We start from the raw sequence: 19,459 nt of genomic DNA, 5'->3' as shown, positions 1-19,459 counted from the left end.
GTCAATCTTTTGTACTGAGAATATTGAACAAATAAAGAATTTATTTCTTATAGATGAATTCCTTTATTAAATTATTTTAAAATGACCACGCAACTTTTCCATTCTGTGTCAATTTTTAAAAGAAATTCTGATCAAAGTTAAGCAGGTATTACATTTAGTAACTTTGTACCACTAATAGGGATTTTTAATGTCTGGAAATTGAGTCGTAGATGACTTTCACCTCTGTTGCCACTGTCCTGTTTTTTCTTCTTCACAGGTTATTTATGATTCCTTAGATTGTGCTGTCAAACCGACAAGATTGATACTGATAAACGTTTTCTTTATTCTGACACACTCCAAATTACACCTTACCTCATCAGCACAACTATATTGCCATGGTTACCAAGATGAACATGACAGAGCTATGAATGTTGTTAGTAAGAAAAGTCCCACCTGTCCGGTTTTGAGAACTCGTTTTGAATATTAACAACTCTAATTTTGTAATGACCAACACGACTGTATATCAATAATCTTAAAATCAATACAGTCCATTTTCCACAAGTCTATCTTACGAGTCTTTTTTTATCTCATTTCACAAATGGCCTAACATTCTTCACGATGGAGACTTTTTTAAAATTTCTTTTTGCATTTTTTTCTTTAGTGAATTTGTAAAAATCTTGGTCTCAATCCGCAGAAAAATGTTCTGTCTAAATTTAATTTTAGTGTTCAGAGTAAAATATTACAAATATTTTTTTTTTTCATATTAATGACCATAAAAACAGATTCCCTCAACCTTAAATGCTATCCCCTCAATGTCAGAAATAAAATTTATTTGTGCTATCCCATTGAGAGTAAAATTCAATGGAATACAAGTTAACATGAAGTTTGACATTACATGCATGGGTGGACATAAAATTTGTGTGAAAATCTCTACTATGTCTCCGAGGCATCATTAGAAGAGACCATCCAGTCGCTAACTTTATTACAATAACTAAATATCTGGCAAATATTTTCATGTTATGGCATAGTTCGTAACCTTCAGTTCTCATTATATACCAATTTGCCTTAAAATGAAGTCATTTGGAATATGGCACGACATTTGATTTAAAAAGCAATAGACCATCCTATTTGAAATTCTAAACAGAGACATTTCATAGCTGGATAATAAACTTTTCTGAAATTCGTTTGCTTGCAGACATGGCTTGATATATTACTAACATCATCATTGAGAAATTAACCTAGGAATTTTATAGTTATTTTTCTGTCATAACCCTTGTAGACCTGTGTCACTTTAACAGATTAATTCACAACATAATAGCAAGGATTATTGCTCACCGGGGCCTGGGTATTAAAACGTATTGCACATCTATGCTCAATATATGATGTGCGCCCTCTAGAGGCAGCTGGAGTTACTATAGCCTCCAGTTGTAAACCACTGTCAGGCAGGGGGTGGCTAGGTACGAGAGGGTGTACATATTAGTTTGGCAGCAAGATTCTGAGATTACATTTCATCATATCTTCAGTCATCTGAAATTTAATTTCGGTTCAGTAAGCAAGTGTTTTGCATTTTTTCTATCATTTTTTACCCTGTGGCTGTGATTTGCCTGGACCTCTGGGGTATAAATTTAAGCTGACTTGAATGAAATATGAGCAACTTTCCAATATTATATGGCCTTTCCTGATCTATCTAATACAGATCTGGACATGGAGCTTTATAAAAATTATGGCTACTGGGGATGGTCACCTTACAACTGAATGCACATCACTGGTTTTTCAATCTCTTTTTTCCCCCTCTGTAATCTGAACTGGTCATGTTTTGTGATTAACGCCTTTGAGAAAAGTATCTTCCCGAAACATGTCTCCAGGTGCGATCCAAACTCCCTGGGATTCATTAGTCTCATTGTTTGGCAAGGATTTACCGAATGCCTCTGGCAAGTTTCAATTAAAATGTTTGACAGGATGCGTACTATATGAAATATCGGTATGACTTTTTCCCCCACACTGTTGCTCTGTTTTCCCAGCGGAATCGGACAGACTTCTGAATATATGATAAATTAAAGAATGATCAGAGAGACAGGACCATGTTTTGATTCTCCAACAAATACATATACTCTATAATAACTTGTTCGTGGAATATGACGAGTTTTTAATTCTAATTATCAGCACTAGGGCTAAATTTTATATCTATCTGCTGTTTTTTCTGTTCCCTGCTGAACTTGATCTGCTAGTTCTGAAATTTGGCCTAAGAGAGTCAAGGAGATACTTTCAGTATTACGTGTTCATACCATCAGGATATCGAAGAAAAAAGTCTGAAATTTCATGAAAAATTGTTGGAAATTGACATTTTTTTACACTGGTTTCAAAGGAGATTATTTCTTCACGTCAAATTGTCCTCTGTACCACAGGATGTAAAAGCCATGTGAATCTTAATATTGTTAAAACATTTTAAGAAGTTTTCAATATAATAGTTTCCATTATATACAATGAGAAGTTCTCTCCCACAATGCATTGCAAAAATTCCCAGTAACAAGCTCAGTTGTGCAAAATTTGAATTGGGCTCAAAACTACCTTAACATAATAAGATTCATCATCCTAAAACACGTTTAAGTCCTACATAAAAATTTTGTTTATTGAAACAAGCTTTTAGAAAATATATAACATGATAGGTATATCTAACACATGGTATACTGTTAAGTGGCCCTAACACTCGCACAACTAACTGCCCCCACTAAAATTTTTGAAATTTGTCTCTAAATTCAATGTTAAAGTACCAATCGTTACACAGCGTGCATTCTCATGGGACCCACTTTGTACACGACATAGAGTGACATCTGTGACACTTTAATGTTGAACCAATTTGAAAGAGTAATATTGTCTACATATATTGATCACTTATTTTGAACGACATTTTTAAACAAGATCAGACGATTTCCAAATAAGATCAGCCGTTTTTTTAACAGGACTTAATTTCGTTGAAGTTGACACACATTGGCAATGGTAGTGAAAGGGTTAAATGGAGAAAATAGAATGTAGTTTATTTAATATTAGTGTTATCAAATAATAGAAATATGTAATTTCACTACACTGATAATAGCAAACTCAGTTTTTATACATGACAGTAAGTAATGGAAGGAGAAAGTAGGTAATAGAAGGAATTCCAATCCTTCATGACGAACAAGACCTGTAATTCCTACCAATTCCATTATTGCAATTAAATCAACAGCTTTATACTATTATGCAAGATCAATTTATTGTTTATCTTCTTATACGTAAAAAGCTTTTTGCCCTTTTGCCACGTTAATGATGAGACTCCATTGAAAACCATATTATTTAATTCCATGAGCATTCCTATGGGAATAACTTTATAAATCTGTATAATGTTATTCCAATACAAAAATCTCCTATTTCCAGTCTTCATAAACATGTGTGCATATTTTTGACACATCAAAGGCGAGTTTGATTCATTGGCATTTTAATTACATCTTTAACACAGGCATGAAACAACTAATGGCAGATAAAATGCATCAAGTTATTTATACACCAAATGATTCAAACAAAATTTTTTCCCTTAAAAGTATTTTAGCAATCTGAAGCGTTGAGCATTGTTTACCACATTTTTCATTCTCTCAAAAACTTATTTTTGAAAATAAACACAGAAAGGAATTGTGAAAATATCCCAATATATATAAAGAAGTACATATTCAGGCACTTACTTTAATATCAATTTAAATAAAATAATATTTCATCAGAGATGTCAAAAAAAAAAAAAGATTTCATTTTTTTTACTCTAGTTTCAATACAAACAAGTTTTACACATTTTATACAAGGAGGAAATAAGAAAAAAACTAATTTTACTAGCTAATGTGTAGATTTATCCTTTTTTCTCTTTCTTGACATTTGAGTATGTGGGAAACAGGATTAAATGATGAGAGAGAGAGAGAGAGAGAGAGAGAGAGAGAGAGAGAGAGAGAGAGAATACAAGGAACAAAAATTTAGACACACCCCTACGCAACTACCTTTAAACACTTTTCAGAGAACAGTTTAATGACCTGGTAGAAATATTACATCATACTGCCAATTGAACTCCTCAGTAAAAGTTTTATGCTGACTCTCATTAACTCAAAATAATTCCTACAGCTGTCTTTTAAATTTAAATTACAAAGGTAATCCAAAAAGTGAATTTTCAGGGCGTTAGACAGCAAAGCCAGTTGTCAATCACCAGAACCATGTGTATAGGGGACTAATGGGGGCAATGCCCAGTTTAACAATACACTTGAAAAAAACTAAATGCACTTTAATACATCATTTTACTACTCCTTTTCATCATCTTTTGTTCCAGAGAAGTAGTTCTGAAAAGGAGCCAATTTACTGAGGGGATTTGCATAACTGCTGATTACATTATTCGTAAAATTACATGAATACCAGTCAAAGATCAACATTAAGTCTCCTCTGCCCTGTTGAAATTTGTTTTCACCAAACATAATTTCATCCAGGTGTAGTCGGCTACTAAAAACTATAACTTTCTTCAAGGCCAATGAACATTAAAAAAATATAAAGTGTAAGCACTCCTCCTTTCAATGGGATTTTGCTAAAGCTACGAAAGTTGATTTATAGAATAGCCTGCTTTTGTGTCCTTCAAACTCAAAACAAGGTCAAATTGTTAGTCCCTCGTTTTAATAAGTGCTACCCTATAAGGTGAGCTACTCTAAACTAGTGAAATATGTTTCTTAAATATTCTGTACAAGGAGCAATAAATTCTTGCAACCAGAAAATTACTTTTTACTTAGTTAGCCAAGCAGACTCATTGTAGAACTCTTTGACAGTTCTTCTGTCCCCCCCCCCCTCTCTTCTTCAATAAATGGCCTCAGGCAAAATAACATGCAACTAATCTCACACTGAATGCTTGAGCATGCACATTGAAAAATAAGATAATAGCAGTTTTCAATGGATGGCCTTGTGTTAAAATAAAAAGTCCACAAGATTTATGAATGTAGACAAGATTTATGCGAAGAAAGTGACACAAAACAGAGACCGCCCCTTTTATGAAAGACCCCCTCAAACATTCCTGACTCCAAAAGTCCATTAAAAAGTTCTGCATATGAATATCAGCGTTGACTAAGTTGCCTACTTTTAAGATATTATAAAATTGACAAGGTTTGTTGCTGTGACTAGTAAACAATAGGTATACATACACATATAAGTGTTACCATGCCAAAGCAAATGTTTGCAAGTTAGTTTTCACAACACTTCCCAAACATAACAAACCCACATTGTGCAGAAGTATGATCCAAAAGAAAAACATTCACTTTGAGAAATTATTGACACAATAGAAACTTAAATTAACTTCATTGTTCTCCAGTCGACCTTTTTATCCATCTGGAGTTTACTTTTCTCATTGGCTACCTTTACACATGCATGCCTAATCAAGGCTAGACTGTCTAACCACTTTCATTTTTCTGTCAAACTGCAAGATGAAAGGTTTATGAGAGAGCTATTTTTCAACATCACTCTCGTTACCATGGTGAGTTTAGGAGAAAGTATAAAAAAAAAAAAAAACTGCTTAAATGCCATCTGAAAGAAATCACTTTCATTGTGCCTAACCACATTCCAGTGCATCCAGACAAAAACCATACAATATCAGAAGCACAACATATAAATCATAAAATAACCCTCATAGTTGAGTTACGACAACCCTGATTAAACACGGGACGGCGGCCTCTCAAGAACATGAAAGAACAAAAATGCAGTCTGGAATATATAATGTACAGCCACTTGCACGTCTCGGTGAAATAGGTCGACATTATTATAAATTACTGATTATGGTTTATGATACAATGTCCCTTTATCAACTCTGACACCATGTTCAATGAAAGCGAGTCTGGCCTGCAACAAACTACTTCCCTCCATTGATAGAAATGACACCACAAGTATTTATGCCAAAATGGAAAAACAAATATGTCCCTCATGTTAAGGGTGTAGACTCCTTTTTTTTAATATTATGCTGGTTGTAAGTGGTGAGCACTTGTATTACAGGCAGAACACTTGATACTGACTTGGGGGCAATTGTTGAAGAAAAACTCCCATCTGACTCCTCCAACTCATAGAAAAGTACCACCTTTTACTCAGAGTCATCATATACAAATATACACCTAACAAAAACTTCAATTCACATAACATTGGGGGATTTATTCATCTAAGCCTCGCCACCCACCTGATCAAACTTCAAGAATAGTTGAAAAACTAAAGTCTGGTGGAGACAAACATATGACTAGGTCCTTTGAATATTTTCACTTTTTGTTTGCTCAAGTTGAGGTCAGGCAACTCAATAATACCATATATCATAAGGGTAATATTTCTACAGTTACAAGTAAACAAATCTAAAGGCGCTACTGGCAACCAGTCACCAGTGAAGTGAAAGGGAAAAGTACTCAACTGTCACTTTGTTTGGTTTCTATTTGCACGGCTACCTGACAAGAAGATCTACAGTCCCTTTCTTCTCATTGAAGAAAAGTCAATTTAGAAATACTTTCACCCCAACTGATGCGAGATGCGAGTATAAACTTTGTTAATAGTGAGTAATATTACCCAGATCAAACTAAATTATCCTGCTTATCTCTTCTACTGTATAGAAGAGTGAAACCATCACCACCAAAAAACAAAAAAGTAAAATATGTTTAAAAGTGAATCTAAACTGAGCCCTGTGTAACCTAGTAGCCTGGAATTCTGTAGTATGGAAAACTCAGTAATAAGGAAGCCTGTCTAAACTAAACTGTAAATGGAAACTGGACACTGTTTACCTCTGTAAACTGGACAAATTTCATTTTAGTCTGGTTTCATTGTAGTAACTAAACCATGGTGTATGCAAATCTGTTGCAGTAGCATCACATGAACAAGTATTTTTAAAAAGCTTGAAGCTTTTGTTGTCAGTCCATGGTATCGGAATGATGTATCAGACGCTAGAAACACAATATTTTGTAAATCACCTTAAAGCAAACTAGCTAGCGTAAATTAGAAAATATTTTCCACACAATCCTGGCGAATAAACAGATGGGCTTTGTTAAAGAAATCAATCTACCTTAAAGCCAATGATGATGAGAATAATAATTTCATCCTTCCAGGCAAAAATTCCTGAAATATACATAGGATTAACGAGCTGCCTTCTCAAGTGTCCCTTTCCTTCATTTCACATTGCAAATATTGAAACAGGAAACGCTGAGACAACTCGCTCATGTAATTTCTTTGTAAAAAAGCAATCTTTGTGCACAAGACAGGTAGAATTAAAGAACTAGAGGTTTGGAAACTGCTTCAGGTGTTTCTTGGGTTTTCATTTCAAGCATACAAAATTTGCTTCGTAACTGGTAATTGCCTACGATGTTCACTCTGAATTGAGCTCCTCTGACCCAAACTCCCTCCAGGTTTTATTCAAAAGCTTTCAATCACAAACACAACTTTCATTTTTTTTCAGTTATTTTTCCTGGTGTATAAAACAAATCAATTTCAAAAATAAGTACATTCGTAAACATAAAATAATTCAACTATTTATACACGGTATAATGCATTTCAGTTTCGTCTGAAAATTTTCCATTTGTTTTAGTGTTATTACTGTCAACACAGATAACTGTTGATGTTTTTAAAACAAATCGGGACAGTTTTCAAAGTGAAATAGGAGTGTGTATATAGGATTTGTTCGGTTTAAATTGCGAATAACTGAACGGATTAACACTGTAAACGTATCTGGTATTCTACAAGTGCTTCAGATTTAGACAATGACGTCTGGGTTACCTTCCAATGATATCCATCGCAATTTAAAACTTTCATTCAGCAGCCGAGCTCAGACTGAGCTGGGTCAGAGGTCAACTGTATTCCAACATAGTTGGCGAGTGCCAAGAATGTCTTATGAACTTAGCAGCCAAAGCTACAAGGAACTGATATTATTATCCAAACCATTTTAAGAGCAAGACGAAACAATTAGGTTATTACATTCATTTTCAACTTTTTTTAGTCACATTTCATTAGTCAAATAAAGACGATGATTAAAGAGAGTACCAGTTTTCATAAACATAGTTTCAGCTGCTTCCCATATGCATGTAGTCTTAGATGGTATTGCTATGACAACCGAGTGATAAGCTGAAACTGGCATTTGGCAGCCATTATTTTTTTGACAAGTTTCAATATGGAAGTCATATTTGTGAGAGTTATTGCTGATATTACGATGATAGCACATACAAGACCATTAAAATATAACTGCACCTCGTATTTATGAATCACTAAACATGACAGAAATACATAAAATAGCTATTAAAGAGAGGAAGGCAACAAACACAAAATGGCCACAATTCATACAGTGAAATCAGTTTCAACACTGGTGCCCAGTAAACACATATTTATCACAGGGCTTTGTATTTGCCATTAATTTATTATTATTTTTTTCATCTAAAGCATCAGTGGTACTTCGGAAAGCTTGTTGGTGTTCAGTTTTTACACTGGTGGGTAGGATTTCACATTTTAGGAAGCAAAGAGACCATACATTTATAGGTAAAGTGATCACTGTTTTCTTTCTCAGTGCATTTTTTAACTTAAAAGTCTGCACGGTTGACTGCAAATGCATAATAGAGGGGTTAATTTTTTTTTTTTTTAAATGCTGGCTCTAAGGTGACATTATTTTAAAGAAAATCTGCAAATTAAAGTTTTAAGACAACAGTTGTATAAAAATATGTCCTGTTTAGACATAAAACTAAAGTATCAAAAATAAACAAAAGTATGGAGGGGGGGGGGAATGTTTTCACATTTATGGTAAAGTAAAGTTTTAGGTGAATGAGACAACAGTTTTATGCGACGAGGAGTGCATGGAAATTACATATGCAGACAGTCTCTACTTTGACTTAATTATACACTTGTAATGACATGAAATTTAATCCTAAGTTAAACTGAATAAAAAGATTGCCGGCCTTCATTATTTCACATTCAAATACCATTCTGTACTTTCTTATCTCTAGTTCCAATTGTATACCAAGAAAACTATCTTCTTTCTTCCATTATGAATTCTTTCATCTTGTTTTAACTCTTTCAGTATGCTCCTAACAAATCCTTTTGAATGCCCAAAGTCAACTTTTGTGACCATTTAACAATGAAAAAACTAGCATCATTTTTAAAAGTTTTATCAACAATTTTGATAACGACCTGTAGCTGTAGGTAATTATGAGTATTGACTAAAAATAAAAAATAATGCAAACTGCTTTAAATCTGCAAGAGATTTTTTTGCAAATAGTGAAAATCATGAAATTTGGTGACAGTGACAACTTCACTGGTGTCTTATAATACGGAGGAATGTTAGTGTCTTTTATGAAATTTGGTCTTCACAAATTCCATGAAATTATCAAATCTCAAAAACTTCTTGCAGCGAAAGTTGAATGGTTTACAGAATATACAAATGTGTGAAGCGTTGGAACAAAACTTATAGCATTCAATGAGTAACAGAGGCCAAAGTCATGGTTAAAATACGCAGGCAGCATTTGGTTAGTTGCTTCACTGAACACCAACAAGTAGTACAAGGTGTAACTTAAAACTAGAAGTATTTGACAAGAGGGCAGAGAGAGCACACCAGTTAAAACCACCGCATAGGATGAACCTAAACACAAGTTATTTCTTAGCTTGTGCACTCAATTAATATAACCACCTTACAACTAGCCCGCTGCATGTCTGATATGTAAAAAAACTTTCTGAGGTCAAAGGTTCCCTGCAAGACGTCCAATAGCAACAGAAGATTTCCAGGCTACCTCAGCATGTCAACATGGTAGGGTCACTGACACTTGTATTACTTAGTAAATCTATAATAAAACCTTTTTTTTTTCAAATGATAATTCCATACTGCCAACAAACATTTTTCTTTTGCAAACATTTTTTTTATATTGCCAAAAACCTTTTTTTTTCAAATGCCTTTTCTATATTCCAAAAACCTTTTTTTTCCAAATGATTTTTCTATACTACCAAAAATGTAGAAGAACAAAGATAAGTTTATGCTCAGACAACACATGGACTATTTGGATATTTATCATTTTTCGCAAAATCTTGATTCAACCCACATTAAACAAGCAGCCTCTCGGCTGAGATAGCTCCGCTGTTAGCAATGCACATTTCAATTAAAGAACAGAAGATATCATTAGAAAATGAACAATACGCATAGTATCAATGCAATGGGACTTGCTGTTTTCAACAAGAATTCAAAAATATAATTTTTAACCATAAATGATTGTGGTTTTTAACAAGAAGAAAATATCACTTTTACCAAAAATATTCATCAAAATTAGAGAATTGAAGATATCATCATGAAATGAACAAATTTGAGAGTGGTCCACATGTAGTACCTATATATGCAATATCAAAGCAATTGGACTTGCGGTTTTTAACAAGAAGTCGAAAATATCACTTTTTACCAAAAATGACAAAAATATTTACCAAAATTAGAGAATTAAAGATATCATTACAAAATGAACAAATCTGAGAGAGGTCCACATGTAGTACCTATATAAGTCATATCAAAGCAATTGAACTTGCGGTTTTTAACAAGAAGTCGAAAATATCACTTTTTACCAAAAATGACAAAAATATTCACCAAAATTAGAGAATTGAAGATATGATCATGAAATGAACAAATCTGAGAGAGGTCTACCCAAGGTACATATTCACCAAGTATTAAAGCATTCAGGCTTGTAGTTTTCAAGAAGAAGTCGAAAAAGTAAAACATTGACACGGACGACGACGGACAATCACTCATATGATAAGTCAACAGCGGAGCTAAAAAAATATGACATTGAATGGGGATAACAAAGATAAGGATTGAAAAAAGTTAGTCCTAGTCACACAAGAAAAATGTATTGTTTTATACTGTACTGTATAATGACCACCATCCCCCTTCTCTCCCTCCCAAGAAAAAATACAACAAAATGCAGTCCTAGTTCCCTCAGAATAATGTATATCGGTAGCTTTGATGCAACAAGATACATACATCATCACTCTCGCAAAATCCCACAGTAGTTCTAATCATAATAATACTTAGTATTTAAAGCAAAACTGCATCACTAACACAGAATGTCATACGCACCCCTCCCCCTCAGAAAAAAAAAACAACCCAAAAAGCTGGTTTTAAGTATTGTTTTCTATTCTGACCTTACACAAGAACGTAATTATTTCTGGTTCAACAAGCCTATTTCCTCTTAGTAAATGGATACTTTCCTCATCTTTTATAATCAGTTTTGCCAAGAGCATTTTCAGAGGGAATCCAAGACATTATGTCACATCAATTTCAGCAGGATCATTTTTCGTTAACATGAAAACTAAAACTATATACATCTTGTTTTTCAATTCTACCGAGAAACATTTAGAATACTAATTTTAGGACAAGTCATATTTTCACTGATGCTAAATTACATTTCCTTCAGGCAATATTTGGTTACATATATTTAATACTCATTCAAAATATTGATACAATTCTCATGTTTTTAACATTTATGCTAGAAAATATGACAAACTGTTACCATGACAACACAAAAGAAAAAGAAGAAAGATTCTTACCATTTCCATCACCTGTTGTTTCCATGGCAACTTCTGGATAGAATCAAGGAAAGAGAAAAAGGAAAGGAAAGAGTGTAAATAACAGAAACAGGGTGATTTAGTTGAAAACAGAAAGTAAAGAATTTATACCGATCAGGGGAAATTATTTATGATTATGAATAATATGACCCTGGTAGTCATAAAAGCTAATAAAAGAGTGTTAGGACCATAATTCTGAAATGCACTGATGCAATAAAGATACTAAATAATTTTGATTGAAGGTCAGTGACCAATTGTTAGGAGAAATATATAATGTAATTACAGAAAAGATTGATGTCAAAGATTGAAGATAGTAGATAAGAGTCTAATTAATGATCATATGAAAGGGGAAAATTATCTTCCAACTGTTTGGATGTACTCTAAAACAATTGATAGTACAAATGATTTGGTGAGTCAATTTTTGTAATGAAATGGGACAACTATTAGTTTGACAGGAAATAATGGAATTTTTGTAAATCATTTCAAAATTTGTTTATTTAAAAAAAAATTGTTTACAGTATCATAATGTAGTCGAGTGAAAGTCTGGCAGAAATCTGCCAAGCACAAAGGAATTTACTGCCTCTATCAATAAGAGTTAAAAAAATTTCAAGTACTAAATATCGCATTTTATGGCGACTAAATGTATGCCTCTTTAATTTTATTTTTCTACATCCTTTGAACATTGAAAGTTTACCGCTGAAGTGTTTTTTAAATAAAATAACATTTAAATTAGAGAAAATAAGTCTGAAACAAGACGCACCTGTTAAGATTGGTGAAGCTGTATAGAAAAAAAGAAAGTGAAGAGAAATATAAGTTTTGTAATAAGTAAGTATAGAAGAATATAGTAAATAAAGTAGAATAGTAACAAATAACAATGAAAAAAATGCTACATAAAAAAACAAACACAAACTAATATAAGTGTCCTGTTGTTGTCATGTTGCTATGGAGTCTCCACAACAACCACAAATTTATGAAAGTGAATTGGTCTTAAGCATAGAATCTGTATTTATCAAGGTTTCATAAAGCCTACTGAAAGAATTTACTTTTGTTGACATTATTAGCGATCAAATAAATCTTGTTTTTTTAAAGGTCATAACACGAGAATAAAAAGTCTGAAGGAAAGTGTTCTTTTCCTTTTATGACACATACCTATGGTTTTTTCGTCAATAACTTCTGCTTTTGAAGTGAACAGAACAAAAGAATATATTAGTCATGATCAAACCATGTTGTCCATTCCCACACGCATCAAAACAATGTTAAATTATGAGAACTTTCTCTAAGGTGGTCATGCATAGAAATATGGTGATAAATACCCCTATTGATGTTGATGAAAAGAATTAGGACTATGTATGGGAAAAGTAAAGTCTAGGTTGCCAACATTCAATATAACAATAGCGTAATCAAGGAATTCAATGTAATCATCACAACAATAGGTAGGATGCAAGCAAGGAATAATTAAATTGGTGCAAAGTTTTACATGAAAGGAGGATTAAAACAACTGGGATGACAGCATTGTATATGGTGACTTTAATTGTGTGGTTATTCAGCTACTTTTACTTTTTTATCATACAGATACCATTTCTGTAATTAATTAGCCTATTTACATAGTAGCATGCAGTGATTACTTGATGAATAAGGACCTTATGAGCAGGTAGGCAGAATGGGAGGGTGGGATGTATGTTCATAAGGGGGAGGGGGTCAAAGAGTGGTGGAAATGGAGAGCTCAGAACTTTGACAGATTTCATGTAAAGTACACAGAGAGAAGCAGAGATGCTTGTCAGTGACTTGAAACAAGCCTGTCAAATTAAAAACGACCTGCTGTGATTCTCTGTTAAGACATGCAAATCAACGTCTTCAAAATTCAAACTTTGAGATGTTGATATAGTACAGTTTCACACAGATGAGTGGGATGTTATTACATGTCAATAAATGATGTATGGCTCAGGATGGAGACAAACAGACGAGAGAAGATACCTCTCTTGATTCTCAATCTTGATGCTTACCTTCTGAATGTTCAACTCCTGTTTGTCAGAAAGACAAGCCGAAGAAAGGAAGAGAATGAAGTAACAAATATTAGTAAAAATGTATCAAGTATCGACACTCAAGAGTGGAGAAAATTAAACTCAAACTTTTAATGCCAAGATTTTATCAAAAATGGGACACATTATCAGCAACTTTAGGTAATATTTTGATAATTTGTGTCAAAATCTTAATAAAACCGTCACCTTTTGAAGAAAATTGAATTACTTTTCACCTTTGGTGGCATTAAAAAGCATAAAAAGGGACTCAGCATGTTTGAATGTGTGACAGTGTTGGAATGTCACCTCGGTCAATATATCAGCCAATCACAAGTACAGAAACCTATTCATCTCCATACCTAACAAAACCAAGATAGAACACCCATTAAAGTTTACCCCATAGAAAGAGAAAGAATTACACAGAAAAAACAAAAGGAAGTAGCAGAACAGGATTGTTTATAATTGGATATTTTAAATAGGCAGAGAATAAAACCCGAAGAAAGAACAGGTGCTTTTGTAATTTTTAAAGAGACTACTTTGTTAATATAGGATTTTAGATAGAAGAGATGTTGCAAGAATCTAACTAGCAAGCAAGCAGCTACAAGGTATTACCGATTAGTGTTAGTGCTTACCAAACGCAGAGAATGTGGGACATCCTCTGTAATGAACAAAAAGCCATTTTTCATCAAGTTGGGAGGGTATTAAAAATTTCAATGATTTAATACATTACTTAATAAATCTGAAATGCACATCTTCGGTTGTATACGCGTCATTTTTTTCTACTTTTTAGGCATTATGAAAACGTAAATCACAACTGTATATAAATACAAATCCCCCTCTCACATAGAAATTGGTATAAATTTATATGTTCAATATATGGGGAGGGATGATGTAGTTCAGATGGACCTGAAAAAACAACAACACTACAAGGTGTCTACTGACTGGCGTTTATTGGTGTCGAGAATGCTTTGTGTTTTCACCTTAGTGTCAGTGAAATTGTTAATACAAAGTTTAGGATGTATTAGTCAAGAATCAAAGCATTTTAACTATTTCCTCAATAACAATTGAGAATTACTTGGACCTCACTCATGACAGGTATAACATCACAAGACGCAAATGCTGCCATAATGACAGAGCCTGAAGACAGTACAGAGACAAGAAGTCTACTTAATCAGGGGTAAAATATGTAAAGCCTTTCACTATACAACCATATAGCATATCTACATAGCTTTTGCCTACACTAATGACTTTCCCTCCAGGCAAGGTTATATAGTCCCTAATTATTGGTAAAAATGTATGGTTACTGGTCAGTCTTTGTTTTCCCAGATAAAGATCACTAAATTTTGACCTTAATAATCAGACTTTTTAAATTGAAATCGCAAGTCGCGGAGTAATTTCGATGAATATTTCTATGCCCCATGGCATCTTGATAAAGTTAAGTTGTGAATAAAAAGAAAATAGTATTCAAATTGAAATGTGTGCATCTTTGTAAAAGTAATTAGAATTGATATTGAATGGAGCAATCAGTGCACGATGGTATAAAAATGTTACTTTAGGGGCTTAGAGAATAAACAGGCCCTAAAAGACCAACCCTGTGAAGGTTGCATCATGTGCATTGTCTTCATTTTTATCTGAATTGGCCCAAGGCGAAGAATTGGAAATTAAAACCTTAAAAAGTCGACATTTTTGTAAAATGACGAGCTCAGTAAACATCAACGATGACTTCACCTATCGCAGACAGAAGAGAATTTTCCCATATGAATTGAATACTTTTATCTACCTGTCTAGTTGATGCTGTTCCTACACGATTTTTAGGATGTTAAAATATCGTTTTCGAACTGTTCCAGCTGACAGATTTTAAACTATGGATTCCTTTGTTGTCTGGATACTCACTTATTTTCCATTCGTCTCGACTAGAATAAATCCCAACTAATTATTGCTTTTAGTGATCAAAATTCAGTTTGTGTTTAAAGGCTTCAATTTTCTTTTTCTTTGCAATATATAAATATGTAAAGTGTTAAAAAAAAAATATTACCGGTAGATTTCAGTTTTCAAATTCAGACACGAAATCTCCCCCCCCCCCCTGTTTGAAGAATGATGAAATGCTTTCAAGAAAGGTGATTAGAACGCATCGAAGAGAGGAATACAGCAAGTAATAGCTGACTGATAAATGAATCATTTATGCTTTGTGCATTCTACAGGAATCAATTTTCATATTTTTTATCCTTGCATGAGTGTACGACTTCTCACATTGAGCATTTAAGTGCACATACGAAAGATGAGCCACCACCTTAGTTAGGCCATCACGCATATGTCCTCCTCACCTTTTCAATATTTACTCAACTATCATAAAAAATACAAAGAACAAATAGATTTTATAAAATCAGAAAATATAAGGCTTTGAAAGAGAATATGTCATGTGTAATTTTAGAACTGAATAAGGTGGACGCATTTCAATAAATGTTTAGCAAGCAATGCAGAGTTGTAATAATCTTACAAATTTACGCTATGTGGTAGAATACAGGCTTAAAAAAAAAATTTCCATTGTGCGTTTGTACCACATTAATCGTCAGTCTATTCCCAGAGGGAGATTAAAAAAAAACATCCCGTAGAATAATTTTAAAAACCCACTTTTGTTTGTCGAGGTAGTTATCGCAAGTGTGGTCCATCTAACATTAAAGTTCACTTTAGTAATAGAGATTATTGTACACAAAAACCCACTGTTTCAAATCACATCTAGTTGACTCTAAATTACAGAGTAATTACGCAATCTTTACAGGCACCACTCAACTGGCTAAATAGCCAAAAGCTACTACCATGGGTAGGAGGTAATTACACACATCAACCAGCAGACAGATTTATTTGTTTTGTGTATTCAAAATTACAGTTATTAATAGTAATCACAGTTTATTGGACCAAAAACAGCTTTTTAAAAGCAGAGTTAAAATCTCTGATAGCACATTAATTTATAGACCGATCAGTGGTTCAAGATTGTCAACTTTCCCAGGATGTACTGCCAAGCTTTTAAAGCCATTATGCGTTTTTTTGTGAGGAGAGAAGTAATTTACAAACATCTTTTCTTCATCATTTAAATGCTGACAGCCACCACAAACCAATGTTGTCAAATTTAATGTTTGGTCTGATATAATGCAGCGAGATTAAACCCTCAGCCGTTTCATACCTCAAAACCCAACTCATCTGATATATCGGTACTTAGTATTCCTCTCAGGATGCCAGAGTTCCATGTCAAAAAAACAAGATTTTCCATTTCCACTTTGCTATTGAATGACAAATATTATACAAGAAAATATGGATTTGCTTAACTTCCTACTTGACCCAGGGTGAACATATGCCAACTACCCTGCACCCGTAATTCTTCTATTAGCTAGACAGCCTCATTTCTGCTGACAGTAATTTTTTTTTCTTCTCAATTCAACCACCGAACAAGAAATGATCACATGATATCAATCCACATTGATTTTTATTTAGGCAAAAAATTAAAATAGTTGCATCTTTTAGTTTATTTCTCCATGTTTTTCATTTGTTTGAAAGTATCTCTATTAAAATTGTTAATTATAAAATCATGTTACTACTGACTTAATTGAACCCTGTCAAAAAGTATTTGCTGATTCTCAATTAATCTAAGGATCGTGGTACGCAACTTTGAATTAGCAGACAAAGTAACAAAAAATTTTAAAAATTATAAATGACATTCCATTACTTAGAACAATGATATGTATTCATCAATGACACCAAAAAATACAAAAACTATTTTTATTCTCCTAACAAAGTTTGGATTACCTATGTGACCTTTCACTTGTAAAAAAAAAACAGGAGATAACCAGATGATACAGAGTTGTCATATGATAACACCATATGATAAATATCTATGCATCAAACACCAAATAAAACCATCCACAATTTTTGATGTTTACTTAGATATCATATTCCTGTGTACATAAAAGGTTAAAACTACAAAGGTTGAATGCTACCCAAGAGAAAAAACTTGATTTGTTTTTTATGATTGAAGCGGTATGATGGAATCCACCACAGACTTATATTGTAACCCATTCTCAGTAAAAGTCTGTGCGAGACATTCAATTGATTAAACTTTTCAACTTTAGGAAACTTTAACATGCTAGCATTAAATATATGTTTATCGGCTACACTGACTTGCCCCTTGAGTACAGTCAAACAAAAACAAGAAAAAGAAATTTGGATACAACAATTTGAACCAGTGAAGATGCAGTATTTTACCAACAAAAATGTGTACGTACCTCTAAGAATGAAAAACTTCATTGTAAATATGCAAGTAGATGCGAGAGTGGCATGAATGTACACAAATGTTGTTACAGTCTGGAGCACAGTGTTGGGAATAGTGCCAACACTGTGGTTTTTATTTCAAGAACAAAACCTATGACATTACATGTAATTATATTCTCCTCTCACCACAATGCTATTACCTATCTCAACTTGCATAACTGATGAATATTCATAAGGTTTATTTCTCAATCAAGTTGTCATCATCTTTTGTTTAGCAGAATCATTGATAGTAAAAAAGGATGCTCACATGGGTCAATTAAACAAGCTGTTCTAAACTATAGGGTCAAGTGTCCCCCACAGGTCTCTTACAGTACAAAAACAGTCAAACATTACAGGTATATGGTAGGCTTTTACCATATGTTTAGCACAAGATAATTTGGTACTGTTTCACACCATTAAACATTCTGCACAGCCTGATAGCAACAATAGGTCTCTGCAAAAATCCTAATAATGGTACTGAATTTCACAAAATTGGTTATAAAACCATACTTGGTAAACACGGGAAGGAAACTGTTTAATCCTCTCCAGTTTTTCGCTCTTTAGGTCAGTATTTCTGACAGTAAATGGACTGTCAACTCCCTAAATCTCCTATGGTTGTATGAATGCCTGGTTTTGACATATTGAGACAAAATAAACTACTCAATATATATTTTCATTTTTCTATCAAAAACAGACAAATGAATGAAATCACTAAGATTTCATAAAATGTTTTTCTGAATACTAAAATTTTATAAACTAATTATTACAAACTTTGTTCAGAATTAAATAAAAGGCATTTTGAAATTCATACAACTTTCTGGAATGTTGTTTTTATACTTTACATCTGCAACTCCATGACAATTTTGAATGCAAGCCTTTCGGCATATAGATATGTTTTAACGACAGCATATGGAATGCATAAATCAGTCCTTGGCATATTTTCTAAATCACAGAAATAAACCATTTATCACCTCTCTTATAATTTCATATCTCAGCCACATAGAAAGTGGGACACTATCAAAATAAACAAAATGTGGAAAACATTAAGAGATAAAAGATTACTTTGACTGTCAAAATAACAATGTTGGTGGGATTCTAAATGATAAAATATAGAACAGTAAATCTAGGGATACACTCCTGCATATGGTGGGTGAGAACCACTTATATTAACAATTTTTTTTACACATTATATGTAAACTTAAAAAAGATGGACAGTTTTATTCTATACTTATAATCTGCAAGAACAACCATTGAAAGAAAAATGGATTTTCTCTGAAAATAAAGATATCATCTGCTCGTAGATGCATGACTGAATATGTAAAACTTATTAAAAAAAATAATGACCATTGGGCAGTACTTGACTTGAGATAAAAATGCCTGATATGGAAGCATATCTCATTAAAACTAGTCATAATAATAAAATTATGGGCACACATTTGATATAAACTTGATAATGGATAGAACATTATGTTCAATATCACTTTTATTGGCTTCATCTGATTTCACAGACTAGTTTTATAGATTTATAAGAAAACATAAAACACACTTGATGGTCAGATTCATTTCCTGAA

At 33.1% G+C, this 19,459-nt stretch overlaps 1 protein-coding gene and 1 long non-coding RNA gene across 3 annotated transcripts in view; one reads left to right on the top strand and one right to left on the bottom strand.

Moving 5' to 3' along the window:
- The window catches only part of LOC146742722 (uncharacterized), a 33,984-nt gene extending 25,465 nt beyond the window's left edge, over window positions 1–8,519 (top strand). Inside the window, exon 2 of the long non-coding RNA XR_014929718.1 lies at window positions 8,419–8,519. This is a non-coding gene — a long non-coding RNA (uncharacterized LOC146742722). The remainder of the gene's footprint in view (window positions 1–8,418) is intronic.
- Window positions 1–19,459, bottom strand: part of LOC100313738 (spalt-like transcription factor) — a 46,019-nt gene that overhangs the window by 9,603 nt on the left and 16,957 nt on the right. The window contains exons 2-5 of one of the 2 annotated variants that reach the window (XM_085500407.1): window positions 13,572–13,589; window positions 12,718–12,741; window positions 12,329–12,346; window positions 11,551–11,583 (exon numbers count right to left, since the gene is read on the bottom strand). The exons of the other annotated variant lie outside the window; for it this stretch is intronic. Coding sequence (XP_085356533.1) covers window positions 11,551–11,583; window positions 12,329–12,346; window positions 12,718–12,741; window positions 13,572–13,589 — 93 coding nt within the window. The remainder of the gene's footprint in view (window positions 1–11,550; window positions 11,584–12,328; window positions 12,347–12,717; window positions 12,742–13,571; window positions 13,590–19,459) is intronic. 2 annotated transcript variants of the gene reach the window in all.

This window comes from Saccoglossus kowalevskii, chromosome 6, assembly GCF_978046115.1.
Source record: "Saccoglossus kowalevskii chromosome 6, keSacKowa6.1, whole genome shotgun sequence".
NCBI classification, from domain to species: domain Eukaryota; kingdom Metazoa; phylum Hemichordata; class Enteropneusta; family Harrimaniidae; genus Saccoglossus; species Saccoglossus kowalevskii.
Note: the sequence above shows the minus strand (reverse complement) of the source record. Positions and strands in the feature narration are given on the sequence as shown.